This window comes from Pterocles gutturalis, unplaced genomic scaffold, assembly GCF_000699245.1.
Source record: "Pterocles gutturalis isolate BGI_N339 unplaced genomic scaffold, ASM69924v1 scaffold11427, whole genome shotgun sequence".
Lineage (NCBI taxonomy): Eukaryota > Metazoa > Chordata > Aves > Pterocliformes > Pteroclidae > Pterocles > Pterocles gutturalis.
This window is the reverse complement of record NW_010110303.1, coordinates 98,700-125,814: the sequence shown is the minus strand read 5'-3', so window position 1 is coordinate 125,814 and position 27,115 is coordinate 98,700. Positions and strand designations below refer to the sequence as shown.

Genomic DNA, 27,115 nt, shown 5'->3' with positions numbered 1-27,115 from the left:
ATGTTGTGCCTGTCATTCCAGAATTTTCACAAGAGAATTTAGTATATCTTTGACACTAACTGTTGAGTATTTTTTAATAAGATTTACCTTGTTTTGTGTCAGCTGGTTTTCATGGATTCTATTTTCTGCAGTCCTGTCCAAACCATTAGAAGTAGATCTCCTGACAGGGAGCACTGATGCAGCCATACTTCCAAACTCAGAAGCTGCTTTGGTTACCTTTGTTGACTAATTGCTCTGAAGCTTTTCAAGAAGACACAGAAAAAAGTATGTTAGAGGTCATTTGGTAGTTAGTCATATTTTAGCTTTCATGTAAGTATTCATTAGCCTGAAAAGGCAATAATGGTCAGGAAAGGAGGAGAGCAAGATGCTAGAAGTTCATAAAATTGCAATAGTTTCTGTACCACCTTCCTCATTGTGCTGTTTTTTGCATTACAAGAAATAGGACGCACACATTTAACAGGTAACCAATCTAAAAGGAAGTATTTTTCACATGAAGTGTGATAGTCATGAAACTCATTTCCCCAGGAAGTTATAGAGACTGAAAGTATGACTAAAGAAAATAAATGGTGTTAATGAGATTATTTTGAGTTTCGGCCTCATCCTATCTCCAGCTCATAAATTGTTAACTCAAAGCCAAGTGGTTGAGGGAAGGAGATCAGAGATCATCACTCAGTATGTAATGATTCAGAAGTATAGCAGTGCATTGTGACTGTTACTGTACAGAGATAAAATTAAAATTGCATAATTAATGGAGACTCTGGGTGTATTATAACAGTATGAGGGGAAAGATCTTAAAACAAGATTTCTGTGCAATGAATTTATACCTATTTAGGTATGTGTGTTCAGGAGAAGCTGGAATTTAATATAGCTTTTTACATGTGAGCTATACTGAAATCTGCAAACTGACATGATCAGCTGGCTACATAAACTGGCTACTAAAACAGCTGTGAAATATTTTCCCAAAGAATTTGATAAGGAGTTGAGCAAATTGGGATGTATTAATAATAAAATGCATTGTCTTGATACGGAACCCAGTGTGCCACAAAAAAAACACATACACCATCTAAATCCCATTAGCACTGAGCAATAAAAGTGAGATAAATCATGTCAATACCATGCTGCTACTACCATTTAGAAAAGCTCTAAGGAACGGTAGAAGCAATTGCTGGAGGAGAACCTGAAACCGAAGCTACATGGGACTGAGGCAATACTGAAACCTCTTTCTTGTCCCAGTTCTCATCCCCGCAGGCAAGCAGGGAAAAGGAGAATGTCTTCTGTTTACTTTTTTGTTGTCAAATGTAAGGATAGAGCATTTTCATTAAGTATTTATACTCCTCAAAGGTGAAATGAAAGATGGAAGCTCTAGTATGTAGAAACGTAATTAGGAAGAACTCCCAGAGGGCCATTCAGTGTTGCCCACTGGGCTGGATGTAACACTGTCATGGGAGCACCGACACGTGATGAGCAAGTTTCCACACTGATTTTCAGATGGAAAAATGAGAACTGTTGCTAGTTTTGCTCAGCATCTGGCCTTCTCCAAAGACTTTTTACCAAGCAGGCTGCGCCTTTCCTTGACATATCAGAGCTTCTAGCTTGTTACTGAGAGCTGGTTTTTATCTTGTTTCAGGGTTGTCTTTATTTAGTTTTGGTTTTCTTTCTAGTGCTCAAAATTTAGATAGCTGAGGGAGCCTGCAGACCTTGGGAGTGTTGATGTTTTGGGTCATTTAGCCTAAGAAAGGTCTCATTGGAGTGTTTATAGGAGATGGGAGCCCATCGTGGAAGCTGACATTTAGAAATGAAGGAGGTTTCAAGAGTCATGAATTCTGTGGTGTCTGGTTGCGTCTAACCAGTCATGTACTAGAGTGGTTGCATTTGCAACCCTTGTGCACCCAGATGCAGGGTATTGGGTGTAGGCCCTATGCAGTCAGGTTTCCCCGATGACAGTTTAGTTGAATTAGAAACCATGATGAATTTTACAAACACATTGTTATCAGAAACTTACCAGCTAGTTCAACTTGCAAGGCTACCAGAAGGCATTTTCTAAACTTCTGCAATTGAGGATGTTTCCCAGCACATAACCTAGTTCCAGAATGGTGTCAAGGGTGATATGGCAGGCTGAACTTAATGTATTATAATCTTATTACTTGTATTTAATCCAGTGATGTAGTTATTTGTTACCAGGAGTATAACTGTTCTTTCCGTAACCTGAGTTTAAGTTATTAGGCCATGAGTGTTACAGCACAACAGTAATTCTGTTCTAACAATAACAACAAAGTTTAAGGTGATTAAACTAATTTGCTGACTTAAAAAGTCCCAAGTATGACTGCTTTATTAGAACAAAGGTCTGTCTAGCCTGATATGCTGTCTCCAGTAGCATAAGGAAGAATAAGAGCAGGGCAACTACATGATACTTCCTTCCAATGCTTTCCCAGTCTCTGGTTATTTTCTGTTTGGGTAGTTCTTGAATCAGATGTGGTTTGTAACCTTTAGCAGGTTTATCTTTTTTGTGTAGTCTTCCCTTGGAACCATGTAATTTTGAAGTGTAACGTTACTACCATGATAAGGAAAGATGATTTGTTTTGGTAAAGAATGTTAAAGGAGAGGGTAAAAAAAGAATATTAATGGGAGCATGTGGAGGGAAATTAATTTTATTGCATGTGCATAAAATAACATCAATAAAGCTTAGTGGCTATGGGACACTATTTTTAATATTACCGGAACCATTTCCAGCTGGGAAAATAGTAATTCATTAAGGAGAATTAATAGGGTTTTAACCATGTAAAGCAAAGTACTGAATTGTACTCTTAAAAGGTACAGAGCATTGCTAACACATAATAAGCATGTTAACATTTCTTTGTAGTGTTCTTATAATTGCATTAATTAAAATGCGAGATATGATTAACATTTATACATGAGGGGTAGGTGCAGGTTCATCAGTGATCTTTGGCTTTTAAGCATTTCAAATCAATCCACCACTCTGTTGTTGAGTTCTAATACGAAGCCAGGCATTAGCAAAGATTAAATACTATGATCATCAACAGAGCAGAACACTTAAGTACACATTGGCTAGGTGTCAAACCAGCAGCATTGTCTGGAACAGAAGCCAACTGGCCTGCATCTATCCCAACAACTCTCATACCTTTAGGTAGGGTGGCTGCACCCAGACTGTCTGTTGGGAATGCTGTCATCTGCTGCATTTTGACTCCTAACTGTGCCCTGTACCCTGGAAGAGTGGTAGCTGGCACCTGCCAAAAGCAGTTTAGCAGTGTAGAGAGTCGAGTTTCAATGCCTGTGAATGTTTTCTGTCTGTTTGTTGTACTGATACAGCCGTAAACCACTTGAAGGTAGGGGTGGCATTTTTAATCAAAACTGAGACTAGAGTGATTTGGTTTTAAGTTAATTGTAGTTAAGCGGCCTTATGAATATGGGACTTTCTTCTCTTTCAGCGAATGCTTCATGTTGAAGTTGCACCTTCTGTATACTTTAGTTTGTTACCTCTTTTCTATAAGTCATGAATATAAATACCAGGATATACAAAAACTTAGTTTCCCTCAGTTTAAATTTAAAAAAACAAACAAACAAGGAACCAAAAAATGCCTAATAATTTCCGTTTTTCTACTATACATATTCCAAACATGCTGCTGTCCAAGCCATATGGTGACTGTGTGCTGTGTTTATTTACAGTCCTTGCAGATCTGTCAGATAGGTTATAGGTCACTGATAACAGAAAAAATGTTGAGCAAATCTTTTTGTAAGAGAGCTGTTAACTGTTAAATTAAACATTGTAATTGACAGAAGTTGTGACAATGACGTTTCCTGCTTTGCTTCTGTCCACAGATACAGTCACAGCGGCACGTAGTTTTTGGCATTAAAATTCCTTATGTGAGTATTTTGACCAGTTAAAAATGAGGAGTAAATGGGAAAAAGACCCTCTCTTACGAGGGTTTTACAGTGTTTTCTTCTTGCAAAGCACAGTAGTTCTTACCACAAGGTTTGAAGAGAGCTGGATTAGGAGATACTCTATTTCTGTAGAGTACTAAGGGGTTGCAGCTTTTTGCTCAATAAATTTGTACTCTAGCTAGTTTGGGTACAGACACGAGTGACACTCAGAGCACAAACTAATCTCCCAGGTATCTAATTAGCTTTTCAGACAAGTTTCTTTTTACCCGAAACCTAATTCTGTACTGCCACTTTACGTTGCATTGAAGTTTATGATTTGCCCATATAGCTATAGCAGCTAGGTTTTTTCAGTGGCTGAGGTATAAATTTGCTAGAGTAAGAATTTCGAGGTTATACTCATGTGGTTTGTAAAAACAAAAGAACAACAACAAAAAACTAAACAGAAAAACAGCTAAAACCAACACCCCTCCACGCTCCATAGAACAATTACTAGGTTCTATAAACTCCAAGTTAAAGTTCTTAAGCCTGTGAATGTTAATTTGGAAGGTTAATCTTTTAAATGAGGGGCTGCATCAGCACTTCAGTTACCAGTTAAGAGAGCTAAAACCTGATTCTAATATGCACGCTGGAGATTTGAATGAAATTCTAGTCAGCAGAGAAGAGTTTTTTCTTAATCAAAGGACTTACACTGATTGTTCTTGGATTCTGTAGTTGGACGGTCAGTTGCCTGGAACAGAATTCCAGGTCAAAACCTGGAAGTCAAGCGCAAACAGTTAAACTCATTTCTTTGGAAAATAATGCAAGGGCAAACATATTCTGTTTGTTTGGATAGTGTATAATTAAGCTAATAATAAATGAATTTAAGTAATACTTTTTGAGTTTGAGAAGCATTTTTTTGTGCATAACAGGACAAAAGTGTATTTTGGGTTGTTGGGGTTATTTTTGAAAAATGTTGGAAACACATCTGTTCAAGAAATACTAGTTTGTCTCTGATAAGTAATAAAAAATACATCTGTTCTTATTCTGTAAACAGAAATTAGTTTAGGTCAGAGATGCAGAAATAGTAATTCCCTTAGCTTTCACTGTGAGGAAAGTTTAGTAAAAATTATAGAGTTTTTTCTTTAAAAAGAAGGGGGGCAAGTGAAGATCAATTTGGTAGTTAACTGCTCTGGAAAGATATTTTAATGCTGATATATGTTCAGTGTTTTTTCTAGTGGAATATTTATTTTGTACTGTGCCTGGGCATTCCGGCCCTTTGGTACTGAATTGAGAAAGATGTGCAGCATGAGAACAACTTGAATTGATGTGACTGGGAGACAAGATCTACTCATTTAATTTCTCCCACCAGCAGTGTTGCGAATCCCTTGCAGAAGAGTTCTTCTTGAACTTCTCCAGAGCCCATCAGAAGAAAGATTTTTCTTGTAACAATAAATAATGAAGCCACTTGTAGTGCTATTCCCATCCAAACACAATAAACAGTTTTTTAAAGTATTTATCCCATATTTTGATGCCTTTTCTTCCCTACCAGAATTTTCAGGGATAGTCAAGCATGCAATACCGTGGAGCAGGGCTGAAATTCTAGCTTAGTCTGCAAGATGGGAAAGACAATTTTATGTGTGGGACACTTAAATTGAGGAGGCATATTTATGGTTGTTGATTACAGATATTTAAAAAACTTGTTCTGTAGACTATTTTTAAAATGCAATATTACCTTCTTTTCTGCTTTCTAGTTAATGATACCGAGTGGGTTTGAGTGTGTTTAGTATGATGAAGAAAATTAGAATGAAGTTGACACAGAAGAAGATCTGTATAGTTTTGTTCTGTTTTTACTGCATTTTTCTTCAGTGGCATTAAGCCAAACTTGGGCCATTGTGCAAGAAAAAATTAGTTATGTTAAAACAAAAAATCAGCTGTGCCTAAATTGAGTAATAATTTGTGGTTTAAAAACATTTGCTTAAAATTTCATGCAACTAAAATATATTTTCCACCAATTTGTTATGGTTTTAAAAATGAGGCATTTGGCACATAGATTCCCTTTTATGCAGCAGTACAAATAGCTGCAACAGCAGTTTACTAATAGCTGTTGTGTCTTTAGATCTGCTCTAGTAGTAGGAGAAATTTAAAAACTTTTTGAAGAAGTATAGACCCAGTTCAGCACAACTTCTGTGTGTTTAAAGAAATAAAGGTAAGTGCCAGAGACTTGCCATCAGTTAGACTGAAGACAAGTGCTAAATTTGCTGCTATCCAAAAAACCAATCCAGAAAGCTTCTTCCTAGGAGATAACTAATTTTTGGGAGTGTGTTATTTTGCTTTATTGCTGGTACCAGTAGCCTGGCTTCCTGACACCTGAATTTAGTCATGTGCATATAAGTACTCAAGTTCAGAAGAGGTTACCTGGTTAATCTCTCGGCCACCCTGGTTTTGACTACAGTAATGCAAGGATGCAAGCTGTACTCGAGGTGTGGTTACCTTCAGGCTAACGTCTGGAGCTGATGGTGCTGCTGGGTTAACCTATGATGCTGTTCCATTCGTGTTTCTTTTCAAACGTGCTAGAGCTAAGCCTGGCATTTGGAGGTAATGTTGAGTTTCAGTTTGGTGGAGGTTAAGGAGGTCTGGGTTTCGACCGAGGTCCTGAGCAGCCTCCAGCTAGCTGATCACCTTTTAGAATTGAACTATGTAATTTGCATTTGTGATGTTGGTAACTGCAAAGTGCTATTAGGTTGTTAATGTAGCTTTTAGAATTAGTCTTTGGAAGAAGCTGAATTATTTTTAGACAGACATATTTATCTTGTGTTTCGCTGTTGGCAGGGGGATCTGCCAAAGTAGTTTGAGAGTTTTCTTGGGTATCCTGCTGAGTAAAAACTTCACCTTAGCTGGCAAATAGAGATCCCATACAAAAGCTGGGGCTCCCCTCTTCTTCTGCAGGGATGCTGAAAGTAAGGGATTGTTTTGTTGTGAAAGGTGTTGATTGGGTTACAACTTGGTCTGATGAAAACAGAGCTGCCTGGGGGCTGTGTCTCTGTGGGAGATGAACTGAGGCTGAGCCACATGGGGTCCCAGAGATTGCTTTATAAACAGCAATCAGTTCAGGCAGTAGAGTACTATTAAGGGCTTATTAACTTGCTTAGACCTCTCTTTGACTTGAAAAGTACTTGTGGGCAGAGGAATAATAAAAGGGAAGGGTTGCCAAAAGCTGTGGAAGGTGCATCTTGCGATATCTCTGTTGGTACATCTGTTGAGTTGGGGATTTATTTCCTACTAAGCATCTGCTTAGCTTTTGAAGTACATATTAAGGTCAAAGGAGGGGAGCTTGAAATGATGGCGTAATGTTTATTCTTTTCTTTGAAGATTTTAAACTATAATCATACAGCATTTGGGCATATTTAACAAAGGACAAACCTACATGAGTAATTGGCAAACTTCCACAACTTATAACATGCAGTAGTTGCAGCTTTAAAACTTGTGTTTAAAAATACTTTGGGCCTTGCTGAAACTATGGTTTGCAGGTCTATTTTGTAATTTGTGTATCGTTCTTATTGCATCTGTGACTTTATTACACTGGTCATTTTAATGTGACCAAAAATGAATTTTCAATTCATCAGTCTCCATGTGGCTCAACAAAATAAAATCTCTAGCGTTCCAGTGCTGTCAGAGAGACATTTTTGGGAAAACAGAAGCATCCGAAGAATCTAGCAACAAGACTGCAACAGATAATTTCTTTATTCAGAAATGAGGTTTCCCCAAACTCCTTGTGTTCTATCCACACTTCTAGTAGCTACTTCTATTTGATTTTAAATTATCTGTGAACAAGGATAAATCAATACATTCATGGTTGTTATTAAGAGTTGCATAATTTTGATAGGCATTAGGGTTAAAGAGCAAACTGCTGAGCCAGTGGATATAAATCATCTTGACCTACCAGTAGTGGTGATTGTTAATAGTTCTTTCACCTCAGACTTCTGCGTCGGTGCAGACTTGTCAGTGTGGCATCACTGATACCAGAACTGAATATCTGCCTACATGATAGGGAAGGTTACACACAAAAAAATCAGCAGTTGCATTGTTTTATTCTCCAGTATAACTTTTAAAATAATCCTCACTGACATGGATTGCTTCCAAAATCTGCTTGTTTCTTAAATCAGTCATTTTGAGTGCTTACGCAAAAGACCATTTTTATTTTGCTGAAGCAAAAAGCCTGAAACAGCCCCTATACACAAAAAAAAAAAAAGAAAATTCCTGAGTTTTAGTTTAGAAGTTGCTTATCAATGTGCTTATTCATGTTTTGTACAGGATGGAAGGATTAAAAGATTATTATATTAAAAATTTCAAGATATAAGAAGTATAGTTACAGAATAGCCTTCTGATATTAGTGTTACTCATAAATGTACATGAGCATTACAGAACTGCTCTAGTCATGTGGGTAAAGAAATGTAGATTCTGGTAACATACTGTGCTAAAAATTGGTACAGAATGGATGAATAATGTGCTAGAAAAGAAATACAGACTTCTTCTCATATGTGTTGCCTGTAGTCCAGGCTGTATTTATGCACAGAGGGAGTTTGGTAGTTCAGCCTGAAAGACTTGCAGTACAAAGAAGCTTATGATGGAATGTATGAATGGAATTATGTATGTGATCTTTAATGTTGGTCTCCTGTCCTCTCCATTTGTGAGGGTGACATACATAGTGCTTTCATGGGGAATACATCTCCATTCTACAGATTTATTTATTTTTTTTTATCCGTTACCCCTCTCCCCCTCTGCAAAACCTTTGCCTGTATATTTACCATGACAGGGTATATCCTGTCTCTATGAAAATCAGAGATTGCTGTCTAATGATAAGGGTTTAATCTGCAGTGAATCAGGCATGTGGAAACTTCTGTCTGTGGAATTTTCTGTTTGATCTGAGAGGAATGCCCTTGCTGTGCCCTTCCTGTAATGAAAGCAAGGTAGAGTGAATCAAAGTGATTCTAGATAAGATTGGAATGTGTGCATTGGTTATGCCTCTGTTATATTTGATGTTGCAATTCTGATCGTATATATTATTTTACTATCCAAGAGATTAACAGCATAGTTCATATTTTTAAAATATACTTCTTGCTGTTTTAGGTAAAAGTGCTGGGTTTTTCTTGATTAAATTCCTGTGTTAATACTTAGGTTTGAACACGTAAAGTCTTTCTCACAAAAACAGATATTGTCAGCAAAATATTGAAAGTGCTATGATGATACAACAGGGTTTTTTGTTACTGTAAATAATTTTACACTATTCACTAAATCTTCTATCTTAAAGATTTTTTTTGGTGTACCATTGTGAGGAGTGGCTAACAGTTTTTTTTTTTTTCCCTATATTTATTACATAGGCAGTTAATGATTAACAAATGTCCAGCTGCCTGTGCACGGAATGTTAATTACCTCAGGGGAGGGAAGGAAAGATGACTATACCTTTGCATAAGAAGTCTGGTATCATAGTTCACTTTGAAGGTAGTTTGAGTATTAACAGTACCAATTTTAGCAGATTAATCAGAAATGGAAAAATGACCTATGCCTCTCTCTTTGGTGTCTGGTTATACGTATGCGCTTCCACACCTGTGCTACTAGCTATTAACAGAACTATTTTGGGTTGCCTGGGTTTGTCCAGACCATTTTAAATTAAAAAGTGCGTAAGAAGACATGACAACTTGTAAAGAAGCAGATTACTTTCTGTATGACTACAGAGAAAAAGTGATAAAAGTCTAAGCAGTTCATGGTCCCCACTATTTCACACCCTTCCTAATCAGCTTTCTGAACAGGGACTTGTGTGTTAAGTACTGAAGTACAGAGATCAAGAACTGTGCTTGCAAATGCTAAAAAAAAACCCCAAACAAGCAAGCAAACAAACAAAAAACCTTAGCACTTGCACTTTTCAATTAGCTTTTTGTTTCCTTAAAAATGCTCATATGGAACGGTGAAATTTTGTAGTGAAATGTCGGACTGACTTGAACCTTTCCTGATACAGATAAGGTAGAGGAAGAGCGTGTGAGCAGGTTCAAAAACTGCTAGTGAAAGATAAATTGTCAAGTTGTCATTGACTTAAGTGACATGTCAGTTTTGATGTGCATTGTTTAATAAGAAGTTAAGGGAGTGATGATTAAAGTGAGAACAAGATTGCTGCAGATTATGTGGGTTAAATTCAGAGTGAATATTGATCCAGTGTGCGATGGTAGGAGGAAATGGAGTAGGAAATACATGCCATGCTATGTCTGTAATTCCAGGGGTTGTCGGAAAATTCTTTGGCAATTGAGTTGTTCAGTTTAGTCAAACATAAGAGTGGCTGGTATTTGAGAATGTATTGTTGAGAGCAGTCATGCACAGATAGGGAGGTTTGAGCTCACCTGGTGCAACTCCATTGCAAGTCACGGCAGGTTCTGTGACTTTCTTAAGGAAAAAATCTTTAGTGGTTCAAGATCAAAATGCATTTTAGTCTACTAGTTATCTGCAATATTGTAGCGTTCTTTCATTTACACTGAGTGTACTAGTGTAGACAGAGTTGATCTACTCATGGCTCTGACAAATTTCTTGCTTGGTGGAGAGTTATTCACATCACTCATCATTCTCTTTGGTATTGTTACTAAAGGTTCAGTTATTTTCAGCAAAAAAATGTTTTTGTGGGGAGTAATTAAGAGGTTTCTAATGGAAATACTAACAGAAAAATTCTGTGATCTGTTTATCCAAATGTTTGCAGGTTCTGCTATTAAGCAATAACTATAGAGTGAATTAAACTTGAGGATTTTTTTTTAACTGTTAACTTGAATTAATTTCTGCTACCTTTAGTCAGATTTTTCTTCTGGAAAATGTTGATTAAAACTGTGCAGATAGTTATCCTTTGTTTTATGTGAAAAAGACTAAACCCATCTCCCAAGAAGCATCCAGGGCATTTACAAATAAATGTGCTTGACATCTAATAACTCATTTCTAGTTTTCTAGTTGCAGGTCTCCTTTTTAGATGTTAAATAGTGATTCTTCAGTGTGCATGTAAGCATTTGCTTAAAAACAGAGGATTTCTCATTTACTTAATACAGTAACCTTAACCAAAGAGAATGAACTTTTTTTTTTTTTAATCCCAAAGTTCTTTGCGTTCATGACTCTCCTGTCCTGAAGTTTTTACTCGGAAACAAACAAGTTCAGAAACATTTCTTTGTATGGCCTTTTGTTTATTTTGGTTCATATTGAAAAGCAAATAATAATAAAAAAAAGTATAACAATCAGTGTGGAATCCCCTCTGGATACATGAGTGGAAATAAAGTCTGAATAAAGAAGTGGATACTTTGTAGGTTAATAAAGCTGACTTTGTCAGAAAAGGGTGAATGTCTTTTGATGCCACTAGATCCCAGATGCTTTAATCTCATTACTTTGTTGATTTGCTTTGTTCTTCTAACACTTGCATGCCCACAGGTACAGCAGCTCTTCTTTGTACACATAAATCTGCTTGGGAGTAGTGTTTCTGTTGACAGTAATTAAATGCTACTGTGTATATAGCTACCTGGTGCAGTGACATGAACAGCAGTAACAGCCTGATTCCCAGTATTCCTCAACACACTGCTTGCCTTTTGATAGGTATCAGTATCTTTCCTTGCTCAGAGCTGGTCTGGGAACTGCCATTCTTAACTAGCAGTTTCTGCAGCTGAAAATAGTCTGGAGAATGAAAGCTTGAAGCAAAATTGCAGCAGTCTAAAACACAAATTGGTATAAATAACACACACATGCTACATGACAATTTTTTTGCATGTGGGTTACTAATGAGCCAGTGTTGCTGTGGAGGACAGCTGTAACTGCTTCTCACTAAAGAGTACCACTGCTGTTGAACTTGTGGGGCCTTCAAAGTTACTTTTGCAGAAGTAATACGAGGTAGGATGCAATTGTTCAAACTGCAACCAAAAAGGGAACCAGAGAGAAATGCTGTGTATGCAGGAAAAAGATTCTTGGGATACATGGAGCAATTTTCCTTATTTCAGATGGTCATTAAACTTTGAGATATACAGATAAAAAGTAAGTATACTTGTTGCAGAACTGTCTAGGTATTTTAATAGTTTGCAGAGGTCTAAACAGCTAGATCCTTCTGGATCAACAAACCAGTTTCTGTACAATTAAATGTGTTGCTCCTGTGCATAATTGGCTTCCATGGTCTCATTATTTTCCTTGCAGCCTCTTCTTCTGCCTAAGGGGGACCTAGGTTAATCTGTCAACTCCAGTTAGTTTTGAAATTCCTGGGGCCATTTGCAGAGGAATTTCCACTTCAGAGGCTCCCCAATTCCCAGTTAAATTGTTAGTGTGTTAATATAACCCTAACATCGTCAACAATTCCTTAGTACTAGGAAGCCTAACAGTGAAGTTAAGAGGGATTTTGCAGGGTGAAGCCAGAGTTCTAAAGAGCATATGCGTGCATGTAAGAAATTCTTAAAAACTTTGACAAAGAACATAGAAATTCATCCTTGGCGTTTCTTATGCATGTTCAAGCACACATACATTCTAGAAATTTGATTAAGTGCATTTTGTTCTTTGTTCATAAGTAAACAAACAGTAGACCTGTAGAACCCTTCACTTGTTTCTGAATTACCTACATTTCAGTAGAAATTCTCTGTTGGTCATGAAATTATAATACCAAAGCAGGATTTAAAGGTAACTGAATAGTCTAGCAGTATTATCCCAATGTATTTTTGCTTAAACATAGTTACTTATTATATAATTTAATGATACTCTGTAATTGTATTTCTTGGGACATAGAAACCAGTTGTGTCTTTACCTGAAGGTAAAAATCTGTTCTGAAAAAGGGGATGGATGACTGGAGCAATGATTGGCATCAGATCCTGTAGATCTTGCTCATGTAACACAGTAAGAGGGGCAGCTTTATTGGGTGCTGAGAGCCCACATGCTTGGCCCAGAATCAGCTGGCAGTTTGTTCTGTTTTCACTAATATTTTATAAACCTCCTGTAATGCTGATGTAGTAGTGTGGTCACGTTTTTTCAGTATGCTTTCTCTCAAATCATGAATGACTGCTCATGTTAGCAGCAAAGCTTGCTTTAGTTGCTTTTTCTTCAGAGAAACATAGATCGTATGTGGTTGTATTACAATAATTTTTTCTATTGGCGTAGGAGTTAACATTTCATTTCCCTAATGTATACCCATCAGGGGGTTTTTATGTCTCTTCATATTGAGCTTTAGCAACACAGTACTGTTCCTCTGTATAGCAATTATATTGCCTGTTCGAAAGCCTGACATACAAGCAGCCTAGCTGACAGAAATAAGCTGGAGCTATTAAAATAACCATAAATGAGGCTGACAATAGGAGCTGTCTGCCATTGTCCAAAAAGATTTTCTGAACTGGAAATAATCGGCTGAGTTCTAAGGCAACCCCATCAGGGATCTTCTAATTGCAAAAATTCCCCCTCACCACCCCCTGACTTCCTGAAAGAAAATTCACCATCTTTGTGGACCTTAGCAGATTTATTACTTTTAGCCTGAACTACCTAGTACTGAATCATGATTTCTGGGCATATTTTTTTTAATGTAGCTAATTATAGGAATATGTTTTCAGAACTTTTTTCTTTTATAAATGATCCGAGCACTGTGTTTTCCATTCATTTGACTTGTTTTTGTTCAAATGTGCAGAAAGCAACGTGGCAGGAACTGGAAGTCAAAATGTTGCTGGGTCTAATTATTTACAGTTCTTTCTTTTGCCCTGTGTTCTGTTCTACTTTAATGCTACTTTAAGATGTGCAAAAGCTGCATGTAGCAGAGATCAGTAGTGACCCTTTCTCTCCATTCACTTGAAGACAATTCAAATGACTGCTCTCTGGTCATAGCACAGAAGGGATGCATAAACTGTTCTGTGTTTTATGTCAAGGTCTGGATTTGACCACAAACCAAGATTTTGCCCCAAAAAAGTGTTTTACTGTTAATTCATTGGTAATTTCTATGCTTTTACAAAAGTGAGTCTGCCAGGTTTGACTGCACACTGTTAGGTGTCTGATTGTTTCACCAACAACTCTCTGTTGTTCCATTATTGTCGTAGGCAGAAATCGTGTAACTCCAAATACAGCATGTTATTTAATCGAATTTGGGAGTTTTTGAAAACTTGTACTCATATCAGATTTGATTAAGGTATTGATACAGAACTGGTTTTGTCTATATATCTCATTACATCTAGAGAGTTCAGTGAAGTTAAATTTGAGATATAAAACAGGTCATGATTTTATTATGATTGAGGTTTTACTTTGTTTAGTTTGGTTTTGCTCAGATAAATTCTTAAATATATTCTGATGGTGGTGGTTCCTATACTCTGTTAAGGGCTTTGTGTGCTCTAGAGACCACATGTGCTTTGCAGTGATATTCTTCCCCTTCCACCTTCCAGAACTTGCGATATCTAGTCCCTGGAAAGGGAGCAAGCAGTGGTGGACTTGACATATTTGAAGGTCTTGCAGCTGCACTGTGAAGTGTCACTTGCCAGTTAGTGAATTTGTGCCAATTCACTGCAGTGAATCACATCAGCTTGCTGGTACTGCTAGAGATAAGTTACTCAAAACTTTCTAAGCCCTGAAACAAGAGTTGCTTTCCATTTATCAATCCTGTCTAAGCATGATTTCTCAGCTGGTAGTACACAAGACACAACTTGAAATGTATACAGCTTTCTATTTCAAAGAGCTATAAATACAATTTAATTCACTTTTCTGGGAATCTGCCTTTATAAAAGCTGACAAAGGACTACTAATGGCAATATGTTACTTTGAGCTTATTTTCAGTATTTTTTTCCTAGCTTCTCCTGAGATAATTTTTTCTGAGCATTCTCTGAAGCAGAAAGTGTGAAGTTTCTTTTTTCATTGCCTTTCTTCAGTACTTATAAAAAAGAAATGTTACATGTATGTAAATGGATTAAGACCACTGTACAGAAACTTTACTGACTATCTAAAGAAATAAATCTTTAAAATCTAAATATGTGACAAGCTGTAACTATTAGAAGGAATGGTTATATTAATGACAGATGTTAGATGATATTATTCAAGGACTTTTGGGGTGCATGTGAAAGTCTTAACTCTGTAGCTTGGAAACATAATTTGTTGCTGTCGTGGTTTAAGCTGTGTTTTTGGCTGTGTGGGTTTTTTTCAAAGACATTAAAGTGCAGTTCAAAAAGTAAATCAGGATTTAAGATAATTTAAGATTCAGCTTTACTCAGGCAAAACAGAAGAATCATTGAGTGGTCAAAAAGAAACAATGAAACCATTTCAAACTAGATTGAATTATTAGTTATGCAAATTTGTATTCCTCAGACATGTTTGCAAACAAGTAATCTGAATTCTTCACGAGTTATGCAAAACGCAATATTGATGGTTTGTTGCTAGGCTGTACTCTTTCTAGTTGTGCCTAATTAATGCTCCTGGAGGAGAGGAGAGAGAAGAGCAGTGAACACCTCTTGTTCATGTGTGATTCAAAGGCAAGCAATAGTTGCTGAAACTTTCTGCTCTCCTTCAGGGCTGCAACCAAGGGTTATTTGTATTCTGAAGCAGTACAGTTTAGTCTGTGTGAATCTTCAGATGCAAGAATTCTGATACACGAGTAATTTGTGGTGTTACTGATAAGCTTTAAATTGCTATGGAGTTGAAGAGTAAATTGTATGTCTTTGGGTGGCTGTTGCACTTTGTTCCATAGAGGCATAAACACATACTGCTTTCTGTTCAAAGTGCATTTATGATACAAGTAAGGAAGGCTAGCACTTTTACAGCTCAGTTTATTTATGAAAAAATATTACTTCTCTTAAGAGAGAGGTTGTATATACTTTTTAAAAGTTCACACTGACTGCCACAGGTCTTCAGTATTTCAAGGGTTTGAGTGCAGTGCCTCTCTTGGCATTCTGCCCTGTTTACAGAGTGGATGAGATGACATTTCACTTCTGCAAAAGGAATCTTATTCTGTTCCTTCTTTAGAAGGAGATTGTTTCAAGGAGTTCACAGGATGGGGATTTTGGTCTTTTCAACTGACGTTTTAAGTGCTGAATAGTTCCTTGTCTCTCTGACATACTTGAAATCTTGAAATGCTTAAGGATAGTTGCTTTGTGTAAAGACCGGTGTGATATTGTGCTGCCTTTGTGTGTTTATTACTTGACTGATCAAATAATATTAAATTTTGTTGATGTTAGCGTTGGATGCCATTTTAGAAGAACTGTAGGCTTAAGGCTCAGTTGTCCCTTACACACTGGTGCTTGACTGAGACCTGAGTTACAGTAGCACAGCAGCCTCAGGGAAAGAAATTTTTGTTTTTTTTTTCCCTTGGGAGTTCAATAGGTTACATGTTTCAAAACCTTCACTTTATAGAACTCTTTATGGCATGTGTGGTTGTGACTGTGCTTTGCTGCTTCAAGGCATTTCCCAATTGGAAGTTAAGAAGTTAACATAAATACAGATAAATTATCTACAGGGTTTTTTTTAATTGCTCTAAAAGTGGAAAGAATCTGAACTATGACACTAGTCACAGTTAGTAATAGAATCACAGTTTATACTGAGTGCTACAGATGGGTCTGGTACTGCTGAATAGCGCACTCCCGTCTGCTGTAGTCTGTTTTATCATCTGTGGGTGGGTGCCATAACTATTAATAAATTCGCCTTTTTTTCAAGTCACCTTGCTTTCTCTTACTATGTCTGACAGGGACCAAAAAGTGGAGAAGAAACCCAAAAAACCCCCATGCATAATACACAGGGCAGTACTTGCCAACTGTCCTGATTCAACTGTGCCTCTAGACAGTACTCAAGGGGAAAAGGAGGACAAACTGTAGATGTGTTCCTCTGAGGCCTCTGGGGGCTGCTGAGAAGCAGACAAGCACTGTGTCTTCTCCTGTGCCAGATGCTCTTTCCTATTTTGTTTTTTTTTAATCCTGTCAGCTCTGCTATAGCTTGTGTATTTATACAGCTCAGGAAAATGCCTATCATGTCATGGCAGGTAATAATCTAAGAGAGAGGTGTGTTGCAGGGAAGGCAAAAATAGAACATGTAAGAAGAGATGAATAGGAACAAAAAGTCTGCCAAGGAAGTCGTCTGCAGTAATCTGTGTTCAATATGGATAGTATTGAAGAACTGCACTGTCACTAACTTGCACCAAAAGGCAAAGTATGGGTTAGAACATATGCTGTTTTAGATAAGATGACCTGGGCAGAAACCAGGAGTTAATTAAAGCAGAAAATACCAGCTTCATAAAATGTTTGTGTTTTTCTGCCCTATTCCAGTTGTGCAAGTGTGGCAATCTTAGTAACAACCTGAAAACTATGTGTTCTGAGTTGCTTAGCATTAGAAGACAAAGTATTATATTTAGGAAGATTTTACTTAAAAAACAAAACAACCAAACCACTAATCAGCAATGCTGATGTGATTCTTTCTTTGTTTTAACAACTAAAGCAGAGTTCCACAGAATGTAAAGCAGAAATTTTACCAGAAAACTATCAACTTCTGGGAGTTGGGGTTCTTTGGACCTTTGTCCACATCAAAAAATAATTCCATAAATATTAGTAACTTTCTGGACAATATATGCAGTCTATCTAGAGGTAGCAGAGACTCAAGTAGTAAACTTGAGTGTGTTCTGAACTTTTACCCCAATTTTACTTTTAGTTCAAAAGATTGTGCAGCCCTTAGTTCACTGCAGGATACACTGCAGTGACTTACCATTTGTTTAGAATTCAAGACAAAATTGCACTCTGTATTGGCGTGTTGGCAGACTAGTGCCATTGAGGGACAGTGTGCCTCTGTGTTTGTAACAGGCTTAATCCACTCTTAAAAGTTTGGTTTGTATTGATTGTTCATCGAAGGTCATATTTGATCAAAACTATTGTTCATGCAATTCTTCAAATATTGCCTTCTTTCTCCCAGAGATGACTTTTAAAGCAGCTGAAGAAGCTTTTTGATTTGCCCAGCTTATTAGAGTTTAGATTAAGTTTGTAATCAGATTTCAAGCATTGTGTTCCAGGCCAGAGATTTCTCTTAGTTTGCTTCAAACGTCACTCCCAGGGCAAATTCTGCTAAACGGTATTTTCATGCTTTGCTGAGAAATGATTGCAGGTTTTGATTTCCATTGCAGAATTATTAATATTGTTAATGAGAGTTCTCATGGATAAGCACACTTAAGGAGGATCATCCTTGGGAATTGGGGGTATTATAGTTTGAGCATTTGTTAATTAGATAGAATTGGCATGTGTAAGACTGTCAGATTTGAGGTGGATTTGTATGTTTATTTTTGTTTTAAGAGTGACTTTGGTTGTAGTGACTTGGGTTGCAGGATTTAAATTGGAAGTAATGTTGGTTCTTGTCAAGAGTGTATTTAACATTCTAATTTTTCCTCAGTTGCTGTGTGCATAAACCAGCCTGTTCCTTCATATTGAGTTCTGTCCAAATTCCATTCTGTAGTATTCACTTGTTACTTTTGATTTTTTTTTTTTAAATGAAATTGATAGAAAAGATCTGGTGCATCAAGTGGGAACAATATCTACTCTAAAATTTCAGACATCTGAATATTGTAAAATCAACTCTCATGTCCTCTTGCAGATGACTGGGAAACATTTAATCAGAGCTCTTTTGTACTCCCCTCTGGTGGTTAGTGACTGAATACAAATTTCTTTGTATCCTGAGCACCTGAAAGGCTTCGAGATTGCATATCCAGCCAAGTGAAAAATGTTTTTGGAATCCTTACTTCACTGTATTTTATGAACAATAATATTTACAAGTTTTTGGGATTACCATACATGCTAAAGATTCTTTAGTGGTTCTCTGTGGAAGATTTCTCTACTTGTCTTGCTACATAGGAAGCAAATGGTTTGTAAAAGTTAAAATTACAAAAATGCTTCAGTGTAGAGAATGAATGGGAAATTTGCTGATTAAGGATTTTTCTGTGAATGGGGGAAGAATTGGAGCAGAGATGGAGCTTTTACAGCATTGAAGATGTAATAGAAGCACTTAAGCTGTACTCCCTAAATGTACTTTGCACCACTTGAAAAAAGTGAAAATGTTTTCTAGGAGCCAAAATACACTGTTGTAACTGATTATACTGATCAACATCTTACTGATGCTTAATGGATCTAGCAGATTGCGAGATTAAAACAAATTAACTCTTACTTAAAATGTTTTATTACTTCTCTTTGATATACAAGTTCCCATCCTTTTTCTCTCTGCTGTCTTGAGAACCACTACAGCTAGAAGCTAGTGAATTTATGAACTTGGAGAGTGCTGGCTTTCAGAAAGCACACAGTATTATGCTGCCTTCATATGTGAAATAGGCCTCTGTAGTCAATGTTTGCAAAAGCAGAAAGTTGGCACACCAACCTATGATACTTTAAGGACTGGTTCTAGACCTGTGTTTTGGTCGGAGAACTGTCAGTCTCTTTGGAGAAAAGAAAAAAGTCAGTTGAATTACTCTTCCTTGGGCTTGTGTTTTTTAGAAGGTATAGTAGACTACTGAAGTTTGCATGCATTTATACTAATTATTGTTGCATAAAAATTAAAGCTCAAGCTATTAGTGTTCTCATAGGCAAAATCAGGAAATAGTGTTAAGCTTTCAGTAGCAGGAGCAACATCAAATATAGTAATGAGAAAAGGATTGTGTTTTATAATTACTGATGTAAGGTCAGGTTGTGCAGCAATGCTAAAAGGGAAAAAACAACAACAACAGAAAACCCCCAAATACTCCATGTAGCTGTGTGCATTTAGCGTTGATTGTGTTTTGTGACATAACTGCTGATGCAGAACCAGAAGAAATTCAGGTTTTGGTTGTCAGAGCTTCCCCCCACCCCCAGGCAAGTATACTGGACCAGTATCTGTTCCATTTTATTGCTGGGTGGAAGCAGCAGGAAGAAAGCTGAGTCATATTAATAGGTCAGTCATCCCTTCCCCTGCCATGCCGGCAGCTTTGAGTGATGAAGGAGAATTAGGGGTGGCGGCCTCTCCTCCACCCCCTGCAGTGTGTGAGGGGTGAAGGGAAGTTTTTGCTCCCTATCTTCCTGTCTCCTTTTGCATGGCTTTTATATTAGGGGAATGTTATTTTGAGTCTTCATTTTTAATATTGTCAAAGTAATCCACTTATGTGTGATGCTTATCTCTAGTAAGTTTTCTAACTTGCGTACATACCTGTCTATTCCATCTGTTTTGAACTGTAAGTGGAGTACTTTAAAGCTTAAGTATTCTTTATGTCTCTAGGAAATGTTCACTTAGGAATTAATCTGTTGCTTACTGTTAAACAGTTGTATAGGTGTTTTTGCATATCTGACTGGTCATAAAGTAATTTTCCTAAATGCTTTCTGTTTCAGTTTGAAATTATAAATGGTTCATAGAGGAAGAAATGTTCACCCAACAATTTAGGATCTGTTGGGTGAGAATGAGAAAAAAATTAAAAAAGAAATTAGTGAATGAGATTTCACATTTCTTTGACTAATGCGTGCTTTTAGAGTGTGGATGTCTCCATAGAAAATCGGAGACATTCTGAAAACCAGAGCTATCCTGTTGGGTAAACATCTGTGTTACATGATGTGTTCAGTGGTCAGATGATCAGACACTTTACAAGCCTTTCATTCAACATTTCAGCAAAAACCAGTGTAAAATATATAGAAATAATGTCTCATATGTAGATCTAATTTGAAAAGAAAAATTAACCAAAAAATGAAGTTGTCCATCTTTGCTGTATAGTATTTAGCCATTATCCCTACCATCCCTGTAATCTTTCTGCACATTTCTTTTTGAAATACAGTTGTTGGGTTTTTGGTGTGGCACGTTTCCCCCTTTTTTCTCTTGTGAAGGATGTGATTTAAGAGAGCGGACACTTGAGAACTGGTAGTCACAAGAGCACAATAGGTTCAGTCTTCTTTTTCCTTGAGGTAGGCTTTGATAGCTAAAGTGGTAGAATTTGTAAATGCCAGATGAGCATATAGCAAGGGGAGAGCTACATTACCCCAAGAGTCTCCTTTTATATTTCTTTAAAACCAGGCAAGGCTATCTTAAAATTAATCTGCCACTTCTGATGTAGCTACTGTTAAGAAGGCTGGACAGGTGTGAAATGATAACGGTTGCTCAGTTCAGTACATAAGCCGGCCCACTGTGTTCTGCATGGATTGCAAGCAACAGAGCAGCATGGCTGGAAGCCTCTCTAAAGGGGAATTAATACAGTTTGGTCTTGTGTTTAGGAGGACATGAAGGTTTTACAAAATTTTCAAAGGCAATCATGGAATCTACCAAGACTTAATCTTAAGTGCTTGCATGCCACATCCAGCATTTAGGTTTAGAAAAGAGGCCACAGTAATTTACAAATTTATTTACTCCCAAGCAAGTCTCCTGGCTGAAGTAGAGAGGCGCAAAAGGTGTAATGTGAGTTACAAAAATGGGATCCGGGTAAGTGGGTGCTCAAGGCCATGTGACCATTTTTAAGAGCAAATTTATGTACACTAACAATCAGAAACTATGCACATAATCACAGCACAAATTCAGTGACTACATAGGGTTATTATTTTTTAATAATAAAACTGCCATCAAACAAAATATAAATATTGAGGTGAAGAGACTGGAAAAGTAAAATGCCAATATCTTTAAAATTTACGTCTTAGTTTTTGATTATGTTTCTCTGCAAAAAAAAAAGGAAATTGTAAAGCCTTCAGTTAGCTTTCAAGCAACCTTTTATAGACTGTATGTAATGCATTTGTATTTTCAAATTGCTGTGCCCCTCCTTTTTATCCCAGTTCTGAAGCCTTTGACATTATATAAAACCGATTTCCACACTGACATCTGGTGGTAGCTCTGAAGTGCTGTGTTGCAGGTCTAATCATTAGGTGCTATCCCCTCCAGCCCTTCTGAAGTGATCTTATTGACATAATAAAATTTCAAAGGATTGTCATCAAACCTTTATGCAGCTTCCCACAAGGCAGAGAAAGTAATGAATAAATGAGTAATTCCTCAATATTTATTTCATTTTGCTCAGCTGGTGTACTGCATTAAAAAAAAAAAGCCTGTCTGTGGTGTGTGAAGGAAATTATGCTTAGAGTTAATTCGGTTCCTGTAGAACTCCTGTAAAAGCACAGTGGCATAGTTTGTTGAGGTCCTAGTTTACTGATGGTATATACATTGTGTGGAGTAAATGAGCTCAGGACAAGGGCCACATCACACACAGTCACATTATGTGGCTGTATGCAGAGTCCAAAGCTGGCTGTCATGGTGGTGGTTTGACTCATCTCAGCTCCGGTCCCGTTTAGGCCTGGGGTGTCTCAGTGTAACAAACAGTAAGAGCCATGACAAAGCCCTTCAAGATTTCCACAGAAATGGTTGCGAGGGCTTGCTCAGTCCCTCACCCTGACATGTACTGGGTTCGTTTTAAGTTCTATTTAAAAAATATCTCAAATTGGACAACCTGTAAGAGCAACTGGATCAGGAAAAGGAAAGTGCAAAGATTTATTCTGCCATGGCTTTGTGGATCTGATATTCATCCCTCATCGAACAGGTTACACCCCATCGTATATCTTTTGGCCACCTGCGTATTATGACTGTGCCTGTAGAGTAAGCTGCTTATAAGAATAATTCTGTATTTCCTTCGCAGCAGATAATAAAGAGTGAAGGGCTCAAGTTTTTTGGTTCTGGCTCAGACAAACTCCTGTAGACTCAGCAGACAGATTTTTATTAAGTTTGTGAGTTGTGTAGCTGTTCCTTAAATGGTAATTCATTTTATGTGTGTAAAAATGATCTAAGCATTGCTTTCCATTGTCAGAGTATTGGCAGCCATTGGTGTTGGTCCTAGAGCTACAAAAGTTAGCTTCGGGTATTACTTCTGTTTTCTTTTCTGTGACGTTTCTGTGTGAACCCAAGTAGGCACATTAAGAAAATTTAAGTTAAATAATTAATTTGGGCACATACATAAGAATGTTTCATGTTTAAGTAGCTGCTCATTAATGTGAATGATAGTAAACAGTTCAACAGTTTGGCATCTAAATCAGATAGTTTAATATGGTGTAAAATTCACTATCATCTGTGATGAGTAAAGAAGGTCATTCAAGTCCCAAAAGACTGTTAATTACTCATATTTAATCTTTTAGGCAAAATAGCTTTTCTGAATAGTGCTAATTGATCTGATGAATCTTAAAGGAAGTTGGAAAGGAAATTAAATAATATATTGTTTTTAATATCTGTAATGCATAATTGCTGAAAACTGTTGTAGTTATTTTATTTTTTTTGGCTTCAGGTTAGCCTCAGTATGTTTGTCTGTGTATGTTAACACAGCTTGTAGAATCAATGTTAGTTATTTTGAACTTGTATTCATTTTTATTTATTCATTTATTTAAGCTTGTTGCTTGCTCTATTTTTACACACTTCAGCATATTTATTGAGCATTTCCTATTTCTTTCTTCCTGTTAAATAGGTATTATTGAGACTGCAGATCGCCTGGATCATGAAACTACGTCACATTACTGGTTAACTGTTTATGCAACAGACCAAGGCATTGTGCCTTTATCATCTTGCATTGAAATCTACATAGAAGTTGGGGATGTTAATGATAATGCTCCTCAGACCACGGAACCAGTTTATTACCCAGAGGTCATGGAAAACTCACCTAAAGATGTATCTGTCATTCAGATTGAGGCATTTGATCCAGATTCTAGCTCAAGTGAAAAATTAACCTACAAGATAACAAGTGGCAACCCACAGGGATTCTTTTCAATAAACCCCAAAACTGGTAAGTACAATACAGTGTTTTATTTTACATGTGAATTCATCAATGTATTTGTGTAAATACATAAACCAGGCAAAATCAAGATCTTTGGTTTAACGTTGTAACCATGCTTTCACAATAGTTAGAGTTAACTTGGTATCTTGGGCTGTGTTGGTAATAGTAAGTTATACAACCAAGTGGAAGAGGATTTGAGAATGGAGCAGTTTGTTCAAAGTACTTGACATCCACACCATGCATGTTTTGGGAAGGTTTACTTCAGAGTAGCTCCACTCTGGATTGGTCAATGCCCATTTGTTTTTTTTTGCTTTTGTGGTGCAGCAAATATACTCTTGGAGCGGCCTTCCAGTACCTGAAGGGGTCCTTCAAGAGAGATGGGGAGGGACTTTTTAAAAGGGCGTGTATCGACAGGACGAGGGGTAATGGATTTAAATTGGAAGAGGGCAAATTTAGATTAGATGTTAGAAAGAAATTCTTTACTGTGAGGGTGGTGAGGCACTGGAACAGGTTGCCCAGAGAAGCTGTGGATGCCCCATCCCTGGAGGTGTTCAAGGCCAGGCTGGATGAGGCTTTGAGCAACCTGGTCTAGTGGAGGGTGTCCCTGCCCATGGCAGGGGGCTTGGAACTAGATGATCTCTAAGGTCCTTTCCAGCCCTAACCATTCTATGATTCTATGATAATACATATTTTAGCTTAGTTTCGTCCAAACTGTTTTTAGTAGTCTCAGTCTTCCAATTTTCACGTATAGGTTTTTTGACAGGCTTTTTTTTTTTTCCCAGCTAGTCTTAGTCTAATCAAAGCAAGCCATTTATTAACTACATGCTCACTTGTCCCACAGTCAGAAGGGACTATCTGAAAGTAACTGCTCTTGTAAGAGATACAAAATCTGGAAGATAACTTGCAGGTGAAGTTGTTATATGATGAAAAGAAAAAGTTGGGAGTTCAGTGGTTGTTTGGAAAGCTTCAGAAAAAAAACATACTGAGGTTTTAACGGGAAAGTACAAACACAAGAAACAAGTGGCCTTTTAGTAACTGAATTAAAAATACCGACAGGTATGTAGGGCAGAGTGATGGGAAACAAATCAAGTACCCCATTTTAACTGAACCTACACAGAAAACCATGCAAGGTTTGCCTACCATCCCTTGCTTTTGAATAAACATAGAGAATATAGTACACACACTGGATTCCTAACACTAAGGAAGTTTTTGTTTTTAATTAAATAATATTTTTCTGGGTTGGGCACAGCTTAGCTTTTCATATTTTGCATTTAGGTACTATTTCACAGTAGAAATTACAGGAGATGCTTTTGATTCACTCAGCCAGAAATTTCATCTCAAAATCCAGAGATTTTTAGACTAGAGGTGTCGTAGAGGTGTAGAGAGTGACTTTAATCTGTAACAAACCGAATAAGTATAAGGGAGCAATACAAGCCTTATTCATTTAGCTCTTACTCATTCATGGAGGGAATTTTTGGGGATTTAAAGGAGGAAGAACTGGGTGAAAAATATGTTTTGAAGGCTGGGTTGACACTATGGCCTTCATTCTGTTTCATAGTTGTTTCAGCTCAGGGTGTGAATACTTGCATGCTGTGTCAGCTGTAATTGCAGTGTCAGCAAAGCTCTGAGTGCAAACACAGATATCTTATTTGGGTTATTTCTGACAATAACTTCTTTGTCAGCATGTGCTGCATCTGCTTGCGAAGACGTTGCCAGGAGGGACATATGAAATAGCTATAGCAACAGAAGTTCTTTAGCATAGTAAAGCCCTTATCTAAATACTATATTTACAGAAGCATTAGTTTTAGAACAAAGGTAGCCTAAGAAATAAAACAAGAAAAATTCAACCCTGAAGTCTTCTAAAGTGAATGAAGAAATTAGCTGTGTGTGTTTTATTTCTGTTTGTCTTCCTCTGCTTATGCATGATGCAAAAGGAAAAATTTTCAGCTCGTCTATCTGCTTCCGTGCCCTTTCTGGTTTTGAAAAGTACTGTTTGCTTGCTACTTTGATATTTCTTGTTGTCTCGAATCAGTGATATTGATGAAATTGGGAGTAAAATTGCCTGCGAGTTGGGTGGAAAGAACAGAGTGACTGCAGTGCTCAAACTGCAAGTGAACACAAGCTCTACTTATGTTCATTTACTCTTTATAGTATTATTGGCCAACTATTTTTGGCTACTGTGCCCTTATTTTTCCTTTGGCTGATTTCCTTTCTCTGTCTTCTGGTCCTTTCGTACTCCTCTGTGCCTTCTGTATCATTATGCAGCCTTTGTTTTAAAAAAGGACACTTGCATGACTCCCTTATGTCAGTTTTAAGAGGAAGCAGCATCTTTATTCCTATTTAATTGATAGAGAAATTAGGGCAGCAGGCGATTGTGACTTCTCTTGAGACAGAGTTTGTAGTTTTCCATGTCAGTAACTTACTGATGGTGTTGTTTATGTTAGAAAGGGAGCTTGAGGGAGCTCAACACACTAGATGATGAAGTGTAAGGAACACTTAATAGAAAGCTAATAAAGATTTTCTGTCAAGAGAGTTTCTTACCTGCCTTTATTGCAGCATGCATACTGTAGAAGCAAGCAGTGCGGTCTGAAGTCCTCTGCTCTATGTTAAAGGGGAAGGAAAGGGAAAAAAAAGGAAAAAAAAAAAGGCCAAGTGGAAATAGTTACTTAATTCTGTTTCAGAATGCAGCCACTGAGAAGAAAAGAATCTCCCTCTGATTTACATTCAGCAGGCGAATTTTATTTTTTTTTAATATAGCTAATATCCCAATGATAGGTAAATTCATTGATGTGTATTACTGTTAAAATTGTAATGCTAGATAGACATAAACATAGAGAGGAGGGGAAGAGAAGAGACTGGTAAAGGAGAAGAGTAGGGAAACCTCTTTGTCTGGTTCCTATTGTGTTCCCAGAGTGCGCTCATATAAGTTAAATTTATATTAAATAGCTAGCTCATGTATATTGTCTTCCTGTTACATAGGACACTAGATTTCATGTGATCTAATGAGCTCTCTTGTTTTTCCTGTTCATGTTGAGTTTGAAACTGTCAACGTGCAGTGGGCACTAACTAACGTAGTGATAAGATTTGACTGGGGTTATCGGGATCGTAACTTGCCGAGTCTCTCTTCTGTCTATCAGAAATCAAATATGTTTAACCTGAATAGATCTTATTTGGGGTGAAAGTGCTTTCACTAGGATTGGGATGTTAAGGAGTTGAAAAAAACACTTTAAAAGACACTAGTTGTTGTTGTAGTTATAACAGTGTATTTTATCTCCCTCAGTTAATTAAAATAGGTCTCAGCTGAGGAGTACATTTGACTAGAATTAGTGAGATCAAATCCTGTCTTATTTGCTTATGCAGGTGTGTTACCCTTGTTGGATGTTGTGAGGCTATTGCACTGTGAGGTGTTTGTCAAAGGAAGAGAAATCCTCACAGGGCCCCAGGTTTCCCCTCCAGACAAAGGGGAGATAGGGCTGGAATATGAGTCAAGTCTTTAACTGTATCCCATTATAACTT

The 27,115-nt window shown here is 37.2% G+C and overlaps 1 protein-coding gene across 3 annotated transcripts in view; it reads left to right on the top strand.

The window, feature by feature from the left end:
- FAT1 (FAT atypical cadherin 1) overlaps window positions 1-27,115 on the top strand; it is a 100,563-nt gene that overhangs the window by 5,775 nt on the left and 67,673 nt on the right. For all 3 annotated transcript variants that reach the window (XM_010073306.1, XM_010073305.1, XM_010073304.1), the window contains exon 2: window positions 23,294-23,608. In XM_010073306.1, the coding sequence (XP_010071608.1) occupies window positions 23,294-23,608 (315 nt within the window). The remainder of the gene's footprint in view (window positions 1-23,293; window positions 23,609-27,115) is intronic.